Source organism: Epinephelus fuscoguttatus, linkage group LG12 (assembly GCF_011397635.1).
Source record: "Epinephelus fuscoguttatus linkage group LG12, E.fuscoguttatus.final_Chr_v1".
Classification (NCBI taxonomy): domain Eukaryota; kingdom Metazoa; phylum Chordata; class Actinopteri; order Perciformes; family Serranidae; genus Epinephelus; species Epinephelus fuscoguttatus.
The window spans coordinates 16390223-16412077 of record NC_064763.1 but is presented as its reverse complement, the minus strand read 5'-3'; the positions used below and the strand labels follow the sequence as shown (position 1 = coordinate 16412077).

Below are 21855 nucleotides of genomic sequence, written 5' to 3'. Positions count from 1 at the left end.
TGTAGTAAATACAGCTTTTCTGCTGTGACAATCACAAAGTCTCCAGCATCAGTGATTATTCTTTTCTCAGCCTAATAATCAGTCACAAATTCCTGTATTTAGGTCCTCATCCATGTTGAGCCACACACTAACAACGGGTGCTGATCATTTTGCTCTTGGACCTCCGCTGTCTGCTGTTAAGTTTTGGCAGATATTTAGTTCTTTTTCTTTTTCAGTAACTTGTAAAACTGTAAAGCTAGCGGTTAGGAAACAAATTTTAGCCAGCCGGGCAGCGGCAACCATTGGATATTTTGGCATTTTTGGCCATGCTGAGTCAAACCATACCACGTTAATTTGAGTTTCCATTTCCAGATTAGAGTTGTGCTGAGTCGTACCCGAGATGAACCATCTCCGTAGTCGAGCCAAAGTGCATCCGACTACCTTAAAGTGCGTTACGCTGATGTCAAACAGGCTTTGTCATCATTATTTAGTGTCACCATTCAGTGACAATTTAGTGACATGTTAAAATAGCCTCTGCTCTTTTTGCCTGACACAGCACGTACTTCACCAGTTTCCACTGCATTTCAACAAATGCAGAGAGAAGAGAGCTTGGTCTGCAGAGGAAATACAAGCCCTGCTTGCTGATGGAGTGAGAAGACCATGCAGGCAGGAGATGGGTATCTGGTGTGCATTTGTGCAGTGCCAAGAGAAAATTTTTCCTCGGTTCTGTCAGGTCCTTGCACCTCGCGTTGGGGTGCGTCTCGGTCTCTGGACTGTCCCTTAGTTCCGTGCAAAACCCATATAGACGTGTACCTAAACTGTAGACCTGTGCCGTGTGCCCAACACAGACAGTACTCTCATTATGTGGCCGGGTTGTTACCAGATGGTAACAGATGCCTCGTTATTCCATTCAGCTTTCACTGTATTTCATCGTCACAGACAATGCAAAGGAACTTCTACACCTCACTTATCAAAAAAAGAGCAGGCTGGTGTTAAGAGCCAAGCAGAAGTGTAGTGCTGCACGAGCGCAGAACAAGGATGTCCTGCCACTTTATCTCCAAATGAGGAAATAAAATATTCGCAGTTTGCCCAAACTGGTTGAAACTCAAATACTTTTTTATGCTCTTGAAGATTGAAATATCACATAAGTGTTTGCCATAAAGGAGAGCCAATAAAAACAAATGGAATAATCAAAGTTGTCATATTGACATTTAAGGTGCGTTCATTGAATCACAATGTCAACCCATGCATTGAGTAACATGCAAGATAACTTTCAACCTTAAAAGTTAGACTTTGATTGGCACAGTGAATTTAATTATTTTTTTCTGTCGCAGTCTATAGCTGCTAACTGTGAACTAGTAAAGATAAGAAAGCAATAAATAGTTGACCAATGTATGTAAACTTGCCACTGTAGCAACAGTGGTTATAGTCCACTGTAGTCTGAGTCAGAGTGACGACGCTCTATTGACTGATCGACAGACTGCAGTGTTTCTAGACCCATCTTTTAGTACCAGATCAGTGTGCTACGTACCTCAACAGAAAGGTGAGAAAACTGAAAAGTTGTGGATGGTACCAATGGAACCGTTCTGTACCCTCCCTATTTTTGGTCCCCCCTCTGTTGGGGTATCTAGTACACAGATCTGGCACTAAAAGGTGGAGCTGTGAACACTGCAATCTGTTAAATGGTTAATAGAGGACGGTCACTCTACTCTGGGCTGAGTTGTGGCTGGTTTTGAGGTTCATGTAACCACTGTTCATATCTTGGAGAGTTTTGTTAGTAAACTTTAAATATGAAATGAAAGGATGTTTTGCTGCCTACCACAGCAGCTGGAGTCTGAGAAAAAGACTCAAGTCACTGGGCCGACTGCCGGCAACTTTTAAGGTGAAACGTTTACTTGTAATGTTACTCAGTGTATGAGTAATCCATCAGCACATCTTAAAATTTAATATGACAACTCTGACCATTACTTTAGTTTTTATTGTCTCTCTTTGATGACACAGACTTTTAATAGTGAGTGGAGCTTTAGGTGTTTAAAAATGTATTGATTTCGATCGGATTATGTGAACTGTGTATATTCTAATCCTCACAAAAGGTGCCACAGAGTGTCACTGCTGTGGGCTACAGCAACACTAAGCCCCTGAGCTTGCCCGAGAAGGACTAAATGGACAAACCCACTATTTTTAAATATCCCATGGAGAGAGACTCTCACTGCAGCCTGTTTTATTTTGTTCTGAAAATGTCCGCATGTGACCCCATTCTTGGACGATAAACAAGGTGCAGACTTCCATCGATGTCACCAGTGATGAGGAAATACAGTGAGTGCTGGACAGAGCAGTGAGTGACAACAACCCCGCCCACATTTAAGAGTGCTGTTTGCAGTGGAAACACTAAACGGACCTAGGGTCTAGGTATGTCTGAAGGGTTATGTTTAGTTACAAAGGTACTATACTGAAAGTGTTTGGTGGAAACGGGGCTTTAAAGTCCACCTTCAAGTGGGTCACCCTGTTGTATGGAGATGCAAATCTCTGCAGCACCGGGCTGATGCCCCAGGTCAGGCCAAGCCAGCACATGTGTACTTACAGAAAAGGGCTACATGTGATTTTCTGTTGTGATATCAACAAATATTCAAATACCTGCAAACAGGGAAGTAATTGCATTTTTGTCATGATGTAACCTTTTTTCTTCTTTTTAAAGTTAACAAAAGTTTTTTAAAGTGTTAAAAAAACAGCCAAGCTAAACTGTATTTTTCTCTCTCTGTCTGACAGGAGGCCAGTTTGTCTGTGTGGATGCTTTTCAGTGACAACACAGCCGCCACTCTGACTTACTTTGATCCCAAAGACTACAACCTCAACGCCTCCACACTGGATGACAGAGTTGTGTTGATATCCCAGGAGCCTCAGCAACGCTGGCCTGTGGTGGTGGCAGAAGGGGAGGGATCTGGTGAGATGGTGCGTTTAGAGATGACCATCTGTGAGGCCTGCCAGAAAACCAAACGCAAAAGCGTCATCGCATCTGCTGCAGTTTATGTCAAGGTCCGCTTTGGCCCAGAGGAAGATTCTGAGGAAGAGGCAACAACCGAGGGTGAAATAGAGCTGGTGCCCGTCACCAGGCGTCCAATCATTGATCCGAACATCAGTGGAAGAATTTATGAGACATCTAATGAGCAGCCTGCCAGTGTTCCCATTGATTACACCAATTTCCCCACCATTAGCAACCAGGAGCGACCAACTGAGAGTGACGAAGAGGAGGAAGATGAATTTGTGCACTCACCCCGTAACATGACCGACCTTGAGATTGGCATGTACGCTCTTCTGGGTGTATTCTGTCTGGCCATTTTAGTCTTTCTCATCAACTGCATTGTCTTCGTGCTTAAATACCGCCACAAGCGGATCCCACCTGAGGGTCAGGCCAACATGGACCATTCCCACCACTGGGTGTTCCTGGGAAACGGCCAGCCACTGAGGGCCCAGTGTGATCTGTCACCACAGCAGGTAGAAAGTCCCAGTAACCCTTTGGAGGGCGTACAGACTTGCTGCCACGGGGACCATCACAGCAGTGGCAGTTCCCAGACTAGCGTTCAAAGCCAGGTACACGGGCGGGGCGACGGCAGCTCCGGGGGCTCCACGAAGGAGAACGGCGAGGAGGCCAGTTCACCCACCTCCAAGCGCAAGAGAGTCAAGTTTACCACCTTCACCACCCTTCCCACAGAAGAGCTGCCCTATAACTCCATCCCCATAGCAGATGAAGAGGACATTCAGTGGGTGTGCCAGGATATGGGCTTTCAAGACCCAGAGGAACTGCACGATTACATGCGCAGAATAAAAGAAATAGCCTGAGATAAGAGGTGCGGTGTGAAGCACAGCTCTCAGCTTTCTAAAGAAACGTTCCTTTCTATTTTTCTCTTTTTCACCTAAGTGAAAGATAATTTTTCACAGACTAAAAGGCCAACTGTCGTTTTGGTTAGGGTGTGTTCCATTTAGTTTGCACAGTGCTGTAATCTCATACACGCTCACACAGGAGAGAATGCGAGGAAGCCAAAGACTTGACCAGAGGATCTCAATCACTAGAGAAATCTGTAAATCTTGGCTACAGGAAACATGTTTCATGGGGAAGCCGAGCCATGGCCAAACGTGAGAGCTGCTCCAGCTCTCTTATTTTCAGATTCTAAAGAATGCCTGACACGGACAGGAATGTAGAAGAGGTTCAGTATTGGCTGTGTTTTTGCTGGCTCAGTGGGACTCTGCAGTACTGTACCTACTCCAAACAAAGATGCCTTTGATGAACAAAAAACTGTCAAAGACTCTCATGAAAGCTATGTTAAAAAAGTCATTTTGTTTTTGCCAAAGTAGGAAAAGCGTTCTTTTAATGGCGAAACTTTCTTCATTGTTGTTCTTGGTGCAGCACACTCATGATTTGTACTCATGTTCATTCCTTACATTTTTCTACATTTCATAGGTAGTCGAAAGCAGTGCCCTACTACTAGTCCTCTTGGTCCTGAACAAATCCAATGCCTTATAAAAAAATGGTCACAGTTCACTTCTTATATCAGCGCGGACACCCTGTTTTCTCACTACGGCTAGAGACGGTGTAGTACGACGTAAAACGCTACGACTGATCTCGAGCATGAGGTAAAATTAGAAAAGAGCTTGTGTATTGTGAGGATCTCTAACGTTCTTTGCATGGAAGGGGATCTCGAGGCACAATCAGCAACTTTTTCCAAATTTGTAAATGTTTGTATTGTAATTATATAATCATTCCTACACAAAGTAAATATGTTATCATGCATCACATGCATGCCATGTCAGGCCTACATACATGCAGACATTCCTCTCTAGAATATGTATATACCATATTGATCCAGCGTCGCCACCCGCACGAACGTTCAACAAGTTACTTACTCAGAGGTAGAGGAGCAGGGGAGCCAGTTGAAGTCTTGAAAATTTTATAGTCTTGTGGTGAGTAGACGGTTCCCCTCGGTAATGTCACGACAGAACTGTAGCTTTTTAACAAAGTGGTATCACGTTGACTGTTGAACATGGGGATTTGCTATGCATCAGAATTGTAACAGATCTAATCTTTTGATAATTTATTTTGCCTCCTCAAGTTTGGTTGGCCTCTAGCCTTTGGGCAAAATAAAAAAAATGTGCTAGTTGGAAACATTGTCACTGAACGCAAGATCCTCAAAACTCTTTGGGAAATGTCATCCACCCAGAAAAGAAGAATGAGTTACTGATTTTTGCGCTATCATTTAAATCATGGCCATCCCATGTTGTCATGCTGTTTTTAAAACACACTCTACAACGTCTGTAGTCCCTATTTTGTTCGATCTATTCCAGTGAACTCGTTTGTAGAGGTCACACATTTGCTTTGTCTGAACTGAAAGGACGAGGCAAGAGACTAGTAGCAAAGAAATCAGTCGTGTTGCCACTGGCAGATGAGCTGTGTGAAAGTGTCTCAGGATGCTGACTGGCTTCACTGACAAATCAGAGTGATTGAGAACAGCACAGCCACTGGATGTCTTTCGCAGGTTTTGTTGTGCAGCAATGTGTTAATTGCTGTTGAGCTTTTAAAGGTTTCCTGACATGGGTTTTAAATCACACTAAAGCAGAAAGGGGGGAAGATCTGCCGTGTTTAGAAAGCGCATAAAATATCTCAAGTGAGACTTCAACCAAAACATTGCGAGGCAGCCAGACACATCGTAACTGAGAGCATGATGACAGCAGAGCTAATAGTATTTTTAATTGCCGTTGCCCTGTTAGCGTAGCGTATGCTTTTAGTAGTAGAGTGGATGATTGGAGATTACTTTTGAAGGCTGATGTTATTCAAGCTCTGATCTCACATAAAACAAGTTATTTTCAGGACTAATGAAGCAACCATGTGATAAAAATTTGTTTCCGTGTCACTTTTCCTTTAATTCTCTACTGCATCTAAGGGCTTGGATTTTTTTTCTTTTATGTTAACTGACTGGTTTTGGTGATCCTGTGAGAAAACTAATGTTACTTGCTCCCTCTGTGGTGATAATGAGCGTGAGCTCTGTTCGTCACTTAAAACATTTTATTGCCATCTTACCTGCTTTTTCAGTCCCCACAGCCTTTTTAAAGACCCAATCCAGAATTGTTCACATTAAGGCAGCGTTGTTCCACAAAAAACAGCTGTAAACGGGACAAAAACATTGAATTAGAGACAGGTTTTATATTTACCTTAAAGATATGTTTCCTGAGCTCCTTATTCATCGACTGGCCAGATGTGACAAGTGTTCAATGTGATCTGAAGATGGAAATGGTTACTGCAACGTTGTAAATACTGGAGCAAAACAGGCTTTTATTTTCTCTTGAAGTTGCCATGAGATTATTTTCCATCAGTAAACCATACCTTTCAATACTCTACATGTATATAGACCCACATTTGATCCTGGATTGGGACTTTAAGGATTTGGTTTACTGCATGCCCTCTCTATGTTCCATGTGGTTGAAATGAATAATGACCTGATTCTAGTGTTTAATAATATTCAATCTGTGTTAACATCTAAAGAGAAGATGAGACGTTCTTTTTTGACAGTCCAAGCCCGTCCTTCAGCCACAGCATCAACATGATTTGCCATGAAATTAAGAGATGCAGCAGCAGCCAGCGTGAAGTGTATCAGTTTTAACCTTAAATGATGGATTCTCAGGATGAATGTAGGATTATAAACTAAACCTGGCTGTTCAGTGTTAATGTGGTCAGCCCAATCTGGTGACACTAATATAACAGATTAAGTATCTAATAGCAGCTGTACACACCATTTCCGTAGGGTTTAATTTTTTCTTTTTCATTGATTTACTCACATTGTATGTAAATATGTTGCCTATTACATGATGCGTCTCAGAAACATTTTATTTTTCACCCCTTCCTCTGTAAATTTTAACTCTTTTTTGTAATGCTGCTTCGGTGACAGTGCACATATTGCTCATTTTGTATCTTCTTCAAGCTGCTAATAGAAACTTAGTCTTTTTACAACATATAATTGAATATCTTGAATTGTACCCCCTCCCCCAGCCCAGCACCCCCCATGGAAAACTGTGCACGATGTGCACGGCTCAGTCGGCTGTGCCAAGTAACCACAACACTCACGATACTATCTTAATGTACAGAGCACTGTTCAATTTCCTGTATTCTCTTGAAAATAAACCCTTGTATTTTCCCGTTATATGTAAAGTACTAAAGAAAATGCAATACACTAATGACACTGTGTGATTTTTACTGCACCCAACAGTGCTGATGATGTCTACTGTGTGTCAGCAAGGATTTTTTTCAGGAGCTTTACATATGAAGGAACACTGGCCTTGAAGAGAGTGTGGCATTTGAGGATTATGATTTTTATACATTTTAGGAAAAGATTTCAACTGTTTTTTATGATGACTACTTTATTTCAACTCCCTAGATATTTAAAGGTCCAGTGTTTAGGGGGATTTATTGGCAGAAACAGTATCTTGTAAGTATGGTAAGTATATTTTCTGGAGTGTATAATCACCTGAAAATAACAACCAGTGTTCGCTCTGTGACACCCCCAGGTTTTGTACCAATCTCAGAAAGGTGAACGCATTGACAAAGCCTGATTTTTTTTTTTTTTTTTCCCGCTTCCACGTACACCAGATGAGCTTTATTCCTATGAGGTCCTGCCTTTTGGGTTGCATAATGCCCTGGCAACAGAGATTGATGACCAGAGTTTCGGGGGATTTGGGGGGATGTACAGTCTATTTAACTGCTGTGTTCACACCTGCCGAAGTGAACCCCACTTAGGGAGCAAACGAATTGTGTGATTGAACCGAATGAAACAGGGCAGGTGTGAACACACCCTAAAATAATTCTAACCAGGAGGCATTTCAGCTGGTTGCAATCTGCAATCCTCACCACTAGATGCCACTAAATCTTACACACTGTTTGTTTAATATTTTACAAAAGGATTGGCACAAAAACCGCAAACATATCTGATTTATACAGAATATTAAAGTTATGATTTTTTTTATACATTTTGTGAGAAGATGTTATTTACGGTGACTGGTTAAATTTACCTCCACTCATCCCCAGATATTTAACAACAAATCTATCTTACTATATGGATCGCTGGCACATTCTGTGACACTGAAGTAAAAAGAGGAGACGAGGTTGATCATATAGTCTTTTTTGAATTTGAACCATACTGTATGTAGCTCACATCTGACACCTTTGCCTATGCATGTGTCCCTGCCAGGGCTGATCAGATCCTGGCTTGAGTCCCACTAGTGTTTGAAGTTCATGGATCACTGCTGTTCACCCCTCGCTGTGCTGGCTGTATAAACCTACTGTACCGCACGTCTATTCATCCAGCAGCTCTCATCCAAAAAAAATCCATACCTGGAGCTGTTTACTTGAAGTATGGAGTGTTTACTCCTTTAGTTCACTTCATTTGGGCAGCTGAGATCAAAGCCTTTTGAACTCAGGTAAGGCACACAGGTCATTAGGAGAGAGTTAGAGGGTTTACGGGACTGAAGAGACAGATGCTTACATCTGATAGCCAGTTGCAAAGACTTGCGTAATGCTACAGTTTGGACAGATCTTCACACTCAAAGTTGTGTCTGGAAAAAGAATTATCTAATGGCAGAAATCACAGATCTGGATTTGTACCAAAATATTATCAGCTGCTTTTTAAGTCGACCAGATTCAGTCAGATGCATCCAAAACTGGTCGATGAAAAACACTTCAACACAGGTGAGGTAATAATACATAGATTTAAAAAAAAAAAAAAAAAAAAAAATTATAGAGTTGATTGTGAAATTAAAAATAGGAGAATACAAGAATTTATTCCCTTTTGCTTATTCCCGTCCAAAACAAACAAAAAAGTTCTGATCTGTAAAAACAGATTCGAAGGGAAAAACTTTTACCCATGAACAATTTGGAGACGGGGCGTGATCCAGATGGTGAGGTGGAAGCCTGATTGTAGAATATTTTTTGACACACACCATTTTTGGCTTTTGCATATACGTACATTTTTAGTGTGGATCCTACGCATTGTTTTATAAATGAGACCCCAGGTCTTCATAAAGACTCAAATCTTAAAAAGTGAGTCATTTTCTGGGCCACATTCAGTGTAACTGAAACAAACTGTGTAACCCAATAGTGATCACACTTGGCACACAAACGTTTATTGTCATATCTGTGATATAGAAGATAGGAAATGACAGGTATTGTTTATTGTTCGCTCAATTGCTTTTGCTCTCGTGTACAGGTTTTAGGCCCATTTGTCTTTATTCACAGAGTAAAAAAAATCCTGGAATGGATTTATAAGACCTTGTAAATGGAATAAACACATTTTGATAAAAAAAAACTTCAGCCCGGTCTGAAAGGCTGTTGTGAACTCGAGTACAGGACACTACAGGGCTGTGTTTAACTGCTGCTTTTTGCTGCATCTCTTGTCTTGTAGTTGTACAAATAAAATGAAAATTTGAAAAGCCAAGACTCCACATGAGATAATGCAAAATCTGTGGAGATTCTCGTAAACCCTAAATGGCACTGAAATTGGTCAAATGTAAAGACACTGGAAATTTCACATGTGAACTAGTCTCGCTCACCAGACCTTTCTCAAGAAAAGAAAGGTCTGGCTGGACCGACTCTCACTTTGAGATAGAGAAAAAAACGCCCCAGCTGCTTGTACTTCTTTCAACCAATCACAATCGTTCTGGGCGGTGCCACAGCAATGGTGCGCTTGCAAAAATATTGCCGGGGGGGAAACAGGTTTTGGTGTAACACGCCCACAAAAATATCGCCTACAGGACGCGAACCATGGCAGAAAAATGGCTACATCCCCACAAGATCAAACACCGCAAAAGTTAGTAAAGGACGTGTTGAAAACGGTTGAAAACTGCTACACAACCGGAGGTGGTAGGGCGGGACTTCAGCGGGTGGCTCGTTCCGCCCAATGAGAGGCTGATCTCTACAGCAAACTTCCACCCACTCAGACTACATGTGAACTGATTTCATTTTCATGTGTAAAAGACAAATAAAACACTTGGCATGTATTTCAGCTACATTTCCAGTAAATTGAACACTGAAAAAAACATGTTTTAGTTACTTATCAATGCATGAGAGGCATACTTTGCAGGATTAAATAACAAAACAATATATATGTTTATACAAATGTAATCCATCTCAATCATCACTAATAATCCACTCTCAGTGTGTGGCAGTGTATATATCTGCAGAGATTCCCCCCATTATGACGCCCCTGCTTCTGGGTCTAAAAAACAAGATGGTGAAGGCTAAAATGCCAAACGCGAGGCTTCAAAGTGAGAGTCCACAAAGCAGTGGCTGACATCACGGTGGCTATGTCCAATATTTTTATAGTCTATGGTCAGAATTTATTAAAAGGTAGCAGCACAGCATCCAAGAGGAAACAACAAAAATTGTAGACACAGATCTGAAGAAAAAAAACATAAATATAGCAATACAAAATGCAAAGTGGACAAAGCTCTTTCCAAATAAGAATGGATCTGGGGTTGGCTCACACTTTAGCTGGTGAGCACTGAAGCAGAGGATGATGTGGAGTTGGCCTGTTTTCTATCAGAAAGGTAAGTGCTGGTGATTGGCTTAGTTTGTCAAAGAATCGTCTTTTCCATTACAAGAAATGCAATGTTCCTTCTCTTGTGGCTTGCAGTGTGCATACAAGCAGCATAGGGAGAGGTGATCAAGTTTGAATCCATCCATCCATCCATCCATTTTTATCCACTTATATGGGGCCGGGTCGCGGGGGCAGCAGGCCAAGCAAAGCACCACAGACGTCCCTCTCCCCAGCAACGCTTTCCAGCTCCTCCTGGGGGACCCCAAGTTGTTCCCAGGCCAGACAAGATATGTAATCCCTCCAGCGTGCTCTGAGTTTATTCCAGAGCCAGACGGACATGCAGGAAACACCTCCAGCAGGGGTCGCCCAGGAGGATCCTGATCAGATGCCCGAACCAACTGACCCCTTTTGATGCGAAGGAACAGTGGTTCTATTCCGAGTTCCCTCCTGATGTCCGAGCTTCATACCCTATCTTTAAGGCTGAGCCCAGACACCCCACAGAGGAAATTCATTTCATCCGCTTGTATCCGCGATCTCATTTTTTCGGTCATTACCTAAAGCTCATGACCACAGGTGAGGGTTGGGACGTAGATGGACCAGTAAATCCTTTGCCCTCTGGCTCAGCTCCCTCTTCACCACGATGGTCCAGCGCAGTGCCTGCATCACTGCAGAAGTCGCACCAAACCGCCCATCCATCTCACACTCCATTCTATCCTCACTTGTATCCAAGACCCCGAGATACTTCAACTCCCTAGCTTGAGGCAGCAACTATGTCCCAACCCAGCCCAGAGGGGGCAATCCTCCGGTTTCCAACAGAGAACTATGTCCTCAGATTTGGAGGTTGTGTTTAAAAATAGGTACTGACAATTCCGTAGTGTACCTTTAAGAATATCTCAGATTCTAACTCCTCGGAAAAGCCATTTGCAGGGTAATTTCAGATACTGTGACTGACCCATGATTTTTACATTAACTCTAAGGTGATAAACACCTCCCACTGTGAGGCCCAATGTCTGTTCTGTGGTCTAAATGTAGGATTCAGCCAGTCCAGCCACACCGCAGGCTGTGACTGTGTTGTGTTTCCCTGTTACGTATAAATGTACAGAGCTTGAAGCATGCATCCATGTCAATTTGTCATTCCGTACTCTAGCGGTCGTCCATCTCAGCTTATCCACTTAATTACACACGCGATGCTCAGATAAACAGTGTGAGTGCACCTCTGGTAATAACAGGACTCGTATGGTTTAACATATTATTTTTCTGATGTCATGTGTCAGTGGCGTTTCAGCACTGGAATAGATTCAGCTCACTGGTAATTTGTTTCAATATGGAGTGCAGGGGTGACTCCGAGTGAATCAATCTGCGTGGCCCTCTGTGAGCACACCAGCCATTTACGCCTTATCCAACCTGTAATAAAGGGTCACTTCTGCAGAGGGGCTCCTCCATACCAGTATTCACATCAAACCGCTTAGGAGGAGCGCTGCTGCTGGAGAAAACCTGTATGTTTCAGACAGGGCATAGATACAGCTCCTCAATATATGGGCTTAAATTCAGTGACGTTTTTATACATTTGTTTTTTTTTTTTTAATTAACTTTCTTTATTGGTAGCAGTTTCACAGGCAACAACACAACAGTCATCACAATCAGGCAGAGATGTCAAAGACTCAATATGATTTAAGAGAGGTCTCCAAGTCTTTTCAAATGAGTTTAGGGAGCCATTGAGGGAAAATCTAAGCTGTTCAAGTCTAATGGACAGTAACAGCTCTTTCACCCACCTGTTGTGAGATGGAGGTTGAGGGTGTTTCCAATTAAGGAGTATGAGTCACCTGGCCAACAGGGTGGTAAAGGCAAGAACAGTCTGCATGACTTTTGAGTTAACAGGCTGCAAGGGGGCACCAAACAAGGCCAAGAGAGGTCCAGGAGTGATAGTAGTATTATATGCTGTGCTAAGAGTTTTGAAGATATCAGACCAGAATGTGAGGGACAGAATCAGAACATATGGGAATGGTCGGCTGGAGACTGTTAGCACCTATTACATGAATCAGTTGCACTGAAATCTGAGAAAGCCTCAAATTAGTGTAGTGAGCTTTGTGCACAACTTTACACTGTAGGAAGCCGTGCCTCGCACAGATTGAAGAGGAGTGAACCAACCGTAAGACTTGTTGTCAATAATCATCAGGTAGCGTGGTTCCCAGCTCTTGCTCCCAAGAATCCCTGGGGTCCGGACGCTGGGCTATCAATAGTAGAATTGATAAGGTTGTAAATGCAAGAAATTAGCCGCTTTTGTTCAGGATCAAGAGCCAACAAAGAGTCTACCAGAGTTTCTGGAGGACGACTAGGGAATTTGGGGTTCTGATTCCAAATAAAATGCCTTAGCTGAAAAAAACGAAATAGGTGGGATTTAGGTAAGTCGAAATTCTTTGAGAGCTCAGAAGAGGACATAACAGTCCCTTGGTTGGTCCTTAAAGATAAGATAAGATAAACCTTTATTGTCTGTCACAAGTAACAGAAATTCATCTTTGGCAAGCTCTGAAATAAAATAGACAAGAACACACAAAACACAATAGACATTATACAAGATATACATGGACATGACAGTGTGATAGCAGGTAAAGAGAGCCTGCTGCGCCTTCTCCTCAGTCTGTTCCGTATTAGTCTCGCCGCCAGACAATCAGAGATCTCCGCCTTCTGATAGTCTGGGGACACTCCTTTCTAAAGTGTGTTTAACACACCGGCGAAAACGGCCGGCAACAAAGCAACGCCTCTTGCATTTTTGAAAAGGACACGCCTTCTCAGAAATGTGCGCTCCCCCTTTTCTCATCCGCAAGGAAACAAACACACAGAGAGCTTGAAAATGGATGCCGAGAGATTTAACTCTGTTTTATCAAGCGTGTGCTCAACTGTAAAGAAAATACTTTTTCCAGCGGATGTCTTAGTTACAACATGATTGAGCTAACTGGAGTAGTTTCATGTGGTATCCGACAACGGATAGACAATAACAGATGACGTCCTGTTGTTAGCTTTGCTGCTAGTGTTAGCTGTCCCTGTCAGCTGCAGCCACTAACCCTTTCTAGACATCGTGATTTCCAAAAACTGAATAAATACCACATATAGCAACACAAAACTGCTTTGCTAGCACAATCATGTTGTAACTAAGATATTTTTGGAAAATATTTTTTTCACGAACCGTTTAGTGAGTTATTACCTAATACAGACACCGCTAATGGCTAACAGGGCTGGTTAGCCCAGCTAAACGTGCACACAGAAATAGTAATGTTTGTTCAATCATTGTGTTTATAGACTTTACAAATATCGGATTAGTCCAAACGGTGATACAGTGATGTGAAAAATGTGATATATAGGCTATATATATAGCTAAAAGCTCTGCTGGTTTTCTACCCGGAAGTATTTGTAAACAACAAGGCGATTCCCTCTAACGTTATAGTCCGGCCGGACGGATGAGTCATGGCCTTGTAAAAGATTATGTTTGTTTCTTTTAGTTGGCGAGAATGTGTCGCCACAAACGCGACAAACATCCACTAACTTTGACGGCGTTTTCTGCGAGCACGGCTGAGCCATTTTGTACCGCTACATATGTTTCTAGTGGGACTATGTTTACAAGCACAAGAGTTCAGCGAGCCACTGAAGGACCGCCCTGCAGATTTACTATTGGTTCTGCAACGTAGGGAGCTGTTTTAAACTCTGAAATTGTATCCGCCCATCTAAACACAAAATCAGGGAGAAAGTCATCAGTCTTTAGTTAAGCAAAGCGTCTAAAGACTGACTTGTGAGTCTAGTCTAGTATCCCTCCACTGGACCCTCTTATCCTCCGTATTCTCTTCCGCTTGTGTCGGCAGCGTAACTCCAGAGGAATCTGATCCATGAGGAGGGGTGGTGTCTGCCATGGCTCCAGGTGCACGTCGCCCAGCTCCAACAGGTAGTCCCGTGAATAGGTGAGTCTACCTGGGTTGGCGGCGAGTGACACTGCCGGTCCTGAATAAAGTTCTTTTACCTGGTGTAAGCTTGTGATCGCGAGCTAAATGCACGCCAGATAGAAACCTGTTGCTATCAGCATTCTGCCAGTCATAAATCACACACCAAAAACACAGTAAAACTGTCTAAACACACATTAAAACGGAGCCTGTCTGGAGTCGCTCAGCGTAGTAGCGCCCCCATAAGTTATCCCTTTGTCAAACCAAGTCAGAAAGGCTAAATCAGTGCAAGAGGGCAGAAATAGGTGATTGTTTACAGTGGGGGAGAGGTCTGAGGCACGGTGAAGGCTAGGCATTTCCTAATTTGGATCCAGAGTCTAACAGAGTTAATTACCACTGAGTTTCAGGTAAAGTTGGAGGCAGTCAAAGGCAGTTGAGAGCAAAGCAGGGAATGAAGAGAGAGTTGAGAGGATACAAGTTCCATCTCCACCCATGCAGGGCAAATGTTGTCTGCTGTGTTGTTGATCCAGTATAAAAGTTTCTGAATATTACAAGACCAGTAATAGCGTAAGAAACTGGGCAATGCTAAGCCACCGAGAGCTTTGGGGAGTTGTAGCACTGATCTCCTGATGTGTGGATTTTTATTGCCCCAGAGGAATGAACTTATTAATTGATCAAGTAATCTAGTGACTTATTAATCAGTACAGGGATATGCGAAAAAAGATATAAAAACTTGAGTAAAACAACCAATTTTTATACATAAAATTTTGAAACCAAAAAGGGGAAAAAACACCCAAAGCAGCAGATGTTGATGTAGCTTACATTTCTGGTCCCATTTTTATGTTTTGTAATGTTTTTGTTTTATTCCTGTGGATAACAGGCCAGTCATAGAGACTGTGATCTCATGTCAAGATATTTCCAAAGCAGCTACAACGCACCCTGACAGCAGAAATATCTTTAACTATATAAAACATCAACAGTAAATGTCAGGTTTCAGCGTCAGCCCCATAAGAATCAAAGACAGAGGCTTCTTTCTAGACTCACCATTTTCACAGGCCTTCAGCAATCGTGCAGGAAGAAATCCATCATAGGAGAGGCAGAGATAACAGCATCACACTGACAGCTGCCTCCATAGACCAGAATGCAATGCTGAGACAAGACATGTTGCATTTTAGGTAAGGGCTACAACCCTTCATGTGACTGGTAAAACTCTTTGCTCCAGCTGTGCCTTTTACATTTCTCTGCCTAAATATATCCCTGTAAGTCCATTCTCTGTAGAGATATGGTAAGAAGTCACTAACTGAAATATATGTAGACAGATAAGTTGAGGGAAAGTTGATATCCCCCAAGAAAGTGTTTCAACAATTCTTTAACTTCTTGAGTAGTGATCATCAAACACAAATTAATGAGCAACACCGATGATCAATGGTGATGGGATCTAAGACATTTAATCTCTCTAAGACCAGAACAAATGCCTTGTGTGAGAAAGCTGCTCTTGATTGGTCAGAATTTCCATGTGGGAAAAATCAGGAAGTAAACCAAACGTTGAAGAAGAGTACACTTGCAAGATAAATGTGACACTTTCTAATGTCACAGTGGAGGAACAACTACGCAGGTTGATTTTAGCGCTGTTCATCGTGGACTATATTGCTGTCATTGTTCATTTTAGTCAAACCATACAGTTTGAAAACGAGGTGCGGCTCCAACTAGATCCAGATCCAGGTTGGAACACGTTCTCACTACAAAAGAACCAGAGTTCATTTGTAACCGGACTGAGACCACCTCTTCAAGAAGGTCTTGGTCCAGTTGTTTTGGTGCGCACCTGAGTGCGATTGCTGTGTTCACACCTGCCCAAACGAAGTTGAGTTTGATTGAAAACAAAAACAGGGCAGATGTGAAAGCACCCTCAGTTACTCAGACCTCTTGCTGAGTTGGTCTGAGATGCATTTGACCACCTTAAGATAGGAGATGCCCGTGATATGACAACACATTCTCACTCCGAACTCATCACATATCGACATTTGCTCATGGACTTTCCATGTCCAGATATGTGCAAGGTACCCTGGGTGCGTTGGTTGTTGACATTCAACTTCAGCCTGTTACATGCATTGTCTGTTTTCAAAATAGATTTCTGTTTTCATAGGAAATGTACAGTTTGCACACAGTCTCTTTCTCAATAGATCACTACATCAGTACAACACTGCAAATTTTTTTTTCCTTCAACAACACGTGGTTATGTTTTGCCAACACACACACACACACACACACACAGTTGGGTTTAAAAGAACAGGGGTTTGGCTTTACAACCTAACAGGAAGCGAACACCTGACTCCAATGTGAAAGTTGGTGGTTTTTGGACCTATACACCACCCCTCCCACCCGCCCTACTTGGACTGCTACCACCTTAACTTTTCCCTCTACCCCACCGGAAACCATTAAACAATAACAGCGTTCGCCTGTGTGTCACTGGAGACGTGCCCTTCTGTTGACAGTTTGTTTTTATGCCTCTGCGCCGGCAATAGTCATGACCAGAGGCATAATGTTTTTGGACTGTCCCTCCATCCCAGCACTAATGTGAGTAGCGAGTGTGCTAGCAATCAGCTTGCAAGAGTGTGGATGTAATAACTGTGCACTGAGCCCTTTTTAGCATCCACTGTTAGTGTTAGTTACTACAGTTAGTAACGACATCTGAACACAAGTGGTTCACTGGAGATGCATGATAAGCACAGACGTTCACAATATGTCTCAACTGTCCCCTCGTGTTTGGATCGCCAGAACAAATGTTAGTACCAGGTGTAAACAGACTCTAAGATTTCTGCCTCCACCCTAATACAATGGAGGTGAATGGAGTCTTGTTGGTGGTTCTGACAGAATGGAAAAAGTGTTCAGATGGTAATATTTTACATTTCTGTTATAGTCAGCAAAGCCCATGAACAGATCGAAGCTAAGGGTTTGTTAGTCTCAATACTTTTCACTGTTTGTGGCGCTCAGCCCAAAGCCAATTGGGGCAGCAGTAGCTCAGTCCATAGGGACTTGGCTTGGGAACTAGAGTGTCACTGGTTCAAGTCTCCGTACAGACCAAGTATGGAGCATTGACTGGTAGCTGGAGAGGTGCCAGTTCGCCTCCTGGGCACTGCCAAGGTGCCCTTGAGCAAGGCACTGAACCCCCAGCTGCCTGGGACACCTGTCCAAGGCAGCCTCCTTGCTCGGATGTCTGTCCTTTTTGATGCATGTGTAGGTCCTGTTTGTGCATGTGTGTATATTTCAGGCCTCTATATATATAACAACAGAGTGAAAAATAAATTGAATTTCCCCTCAGGGATTAAAAAAAATATATCTTTATTTTTAAAACAAATATACACTCTAATTCTTAAAAGGCTTACTAATGTCCTTAAACAGCTGGGCACTGTAGTTTTCAGCAAGCACTTCTTAAACAAAAGATAATAGTGCATTTATTTGGTACTATTTTTAGCCGTGGATTACATTTGTTGTGGTGGACACTGAAATGAAGACTTGTTAGTAGGATTCCTTCATTATTGGTTCTGGTCTTTTCATTTGATTCGTCAACAATTAGATTATCCAGATTATCAGCAGACTTACATTTAACTCAGCATATATATATATATATATATATATATATATTAAGAAGCACTGTGCCCATTACTCTTGATGATCCATAGATCTCACAGTGAACAGTTTTCATAAGAGCTATTTCTCCTGTACAAACTAGTTCCAATAAAGAAAACAGTTTACTTCGAGTTCAGTGGATTGACCTGATCCCAGGACACTGTTTCTGGAAAGTGATGATCTTGTATTTCTTCTGTGTCATTTTTCAACACTGTGAGCACCACAAACAAAATCCCATTCACCTGAGGTGGAGGCCAAAATCCCTGAGGCATATATCTTAAAGCTTGGGTGCAACAGTCACTCTGACAAGTCATAGAAGGAAAAGCACTGGTGTAATTAATAAAGGTAGTAAACATGGCTGCATTCCATTTAGGTAAGGCAGGGTCCTGGTATTTTGCAAAGTCTTTATTAATGTTATTAGTCACGCCTGTGTTTTTCCTACGATGACAAGTTTAAATGTCTGCTGTGGAAAAAGTTTTCTTAAACAGTCTCAGGCAGATTTCAGTGAATATGAACGATTAAACTAAACTAAACTATTTGCATAGTTAGATACAACTTTCTGTGGGGGGTTCAGGGACAGGCTCAGGGTTGGGCAACCTGGCTTTTACAGCAGCCATTTATCCTTCCAAAACACTGACCTGTGTTCACTGACATTTAGCTTTTTTCAGATGAGTGTAAAATGTTTCTCAGAGAGGGCAGGGATGATGACCAGAGAGCAGGGGCGTTGTTTCAGCAAAAGCCAAGGTATGGCAATGTGACACAACGTCAAGGATCTACTGTGCTATTAAAAACAGCTCTCTCTCATATTCACAGTGCCTAATGTTTGCATGTAGTGCCAGAGAAAGCAATGAAAACACATTTCATTGGGTTTACTGTGGCACATATTTCAGCACCATGGATAGAAGGTGGAGGTCCAGTTATTCAACACATTCTCACTCCGACCACGTTTGGTCATGGACCTTCTACGTCCAGATACGACATGAAAGGTTCAACGACTTCGGAGTGAGACTGGGTTGAGTTATTATTAGTGATTTGTTTAAACTTGAGCTTACACTTCCATTTTCACAGGAAATTTACAGTTTGCATAAAGTCTCTTTCAAAATAAATGTACTGCGTCAGTACAACATTGCAAATTGACTTTGTATTTTCCCTTCAACATCAAACACACATGGCTGGGTTGAGGCAACAAAAGCACGTGGTAAGGTTCAGGATAAAAGAACAGGGTTTGGCTTTAGAATCTTTTGCAACACAAACACTGCTCTCTTGGGTGAAAGTCAATGTTTGATGGACCCTTCCACCACCACTCCTGCTTGTCCTACTCGGACTTTTGCCACCTTAACTTTTGTTCTTGTCTCGCTGCATTTCCCCCTGACGCCAACTGTTATGGCGACCGCCCACGTATCATGCCGACTTCGGATAGCTTTTTTCATCAGTGTCTGACACCTCAGGTCACTACCCAAGCGACAGATTTCGACAACTTCGGAGTGAGACCAGGTTCCTGGTTCCACAGCGCATATCTGTGGTTTTCTGCTAGTCCTGTGAATTATCCTTGTAGCCCAACAGAAACCCTGCGCACGCTTTTCCACACAAATATTAAAAGGCATTTGGGCCCTTACACAACACCGTCGGCCCTTGTCAGCCCTTGTCGGCCCTTGACGACTGGTTTTCAGCTGAGTCAGCATGTTGAATCAGCGTCTGAGACAGCAGAGCCTGTCTGTGAATGAAATCACTCTGTTTGGCAGTTCAGCTCAGTGCACTAGAAGAGAAATGGAAGTGAGGAAAGCAGACAAATGACTAAAGTCAGGAGGGCATGAGATCAAAACAAACTTGTCATATTAGCTCAGATTAATTTTTTTAGCCATTGAGCTCGTTAGCAGAAATGTTTCGTAACTGTTGGTGTTATTGTTTGCTTGTACACAGTATATATCCTTTGTTTTTTTAACATCAGGTAGTGTTGTTAATGTGCTAACTGGCTAACTAACATCTTAAACCCATCCTATTGGTCGTCCGCTTTCTCTTTTTGAATAACAGACAACTGCCACTATGAGGAGTTATTTCCTCTCCCGCAGGCGCAGGACATATACATGCTGGTTGGCTGTTGGCTGTTGCAGCATGTTCAAGTGCAACTTTTTGGCCAAGACACAGGCAACGTGCAGCAACGCAACAGTCGGCCTTCATTGCCATTAGTTTCTTTGATGTGGGTTTGGTGTGTCTGGGCCTCTAGGCTGGCCTCCCTCTCGGGGACAGCTCCGTGGAATCTACAAACATAACTGCCCTTTTCACACCTGTCCTGTACGCCCACTTGAAGTTAAAATGTGGGGTAGCTCATTACAAGACACAGGCTCTGAAAAGACATAGGCTACAAAAGGCAGATTTGGGACATGTAGCTGGTTTAGCTGCCACACTGGACTTTCTACAAAGGGGAATGCAGGTGAGGAACAAACTTTGCGTTAGCACAATAGACCAGTCATGCAGAGAATTCAGACTTTAAATGCCACATGACATAAAATCTTTGTAGGCTACTGTATTCTTTCTTTATAGGGGGACATGCAGACAGGATTTAGAGCTCCTGAGGATGACTTTGGATGAGTTTTTGGTGATCCTGGTTAATGTATAACCCTCCTACATGAGGTCAGCTTTTGCAACCTGTAGCTTGTAGCAAGAGGCTTTGTCATTAAATGGGCTCATTTTTAAACCTTTAGGGCCAAATATAGGTGACACAGAAGGAATCCTCAGTAGAGTACAATTAGATGTGTTCTGCAGCTTTGACACAGCAGTGTTGCACTTTGGGAAAAAATCAATTTGTTTGTTGGGGAAATGCTCAAACACAGAGAAAGGTTGCCAATAAAGAGACAGCATCAAAACAAGCTGCGTTCACCGACACATGTTGACATCTCCTAGCCAGGTCGATGTGCCATGCCAGCGGCCTTTCTACCCAAACCAACATTATTAACGGCTTAAAATGCTGTGTAATCAGGAGTTGCTATGGAGCATTTGGCGAGTGCTCACCAAAGCAATGTCCTCCCACTGCTCAACTTGCAGAATTCCAGCATGCATTTCCTTTTTTATCAGAGTGACTGGCTGTGCAGGCTGAGTGCAGCTACTGGTGTCCTGGTGGCTTTTTAAATAAATCTATCTGGATGGTTTTCTGTTTTCTAAGGCAAGACGGTTTTGCAACCAAGGACAATAAAACCATTATTCATCATGGTGGGAGAGACAGCAGTTTAAAGTTTTATGGTGGCTCAAGGTGTTCCTTTGTAAGCATGTCTTGCCTTCAACCTTGGCCAATGAAAGCCTAGAAAATTGAGGGGAAGGCAAGCTAGCCTTTGGAAAGAGTTTTCTTTTTTTGATAAGTACAGTTTCAAGGTTTTCTAGTGTGTGAAGCTGTATATGCCCATAAAGATTAAAAAATCATAGAAGATAGACACCATAGATGTGTTTTTCAAGCCCTTGTGTGAGCCATTTTTTTTGCATTTGATGATCTCTTTGTGCTAAAAACTACAATGTGGACTTTGGGACAGCGACTATGCAACTCACCAGATAACCATACATGTTTTATGAACACAAGTGCCCATGAAAAATTCAACTTTTCTTACCCCAACACAAAATTGTCATCTTGTCCTGTCCTATAAGGCCTAAAATCATAACTTGGAGGACACGGTTCAGTTATTATTTATTTGACTTTAGTGTATGCACAACAACAACAGTAGTGTTGACAGCTCATGCCATCACATCCTGACATGCAT

At 42.5% G+C, this 21855-nt stretch overlaps 1 protein-coding gene across 2 annotated transcripts in view; it reads left to right on the top strand.

The window, feature by feature from the left end:
• tmem132e (transmembrane protein 132E) overlaps positions 1–7168 on the top strand; it is a 556143-nt gene extending 548975 nt beyond the window's left edge. For both annotated transcript variants that reach the window (XM_049591246.1, XM_049591245.1), the window contains exon 9: positions 2746–7168. In XM_049591246.1, coding sequence (XP_049447203.1) covers positions 2746–3816 — 1071 coding nt within the window. In that variant the 3' untranslated portion in view covers positions 3817–7168. The remainder of the gene's footprint in view (positions 1–2745) is intronic.
• The last annotated feature ends 14687 nt before the right edge of the window (positions 7169–21855 follow it).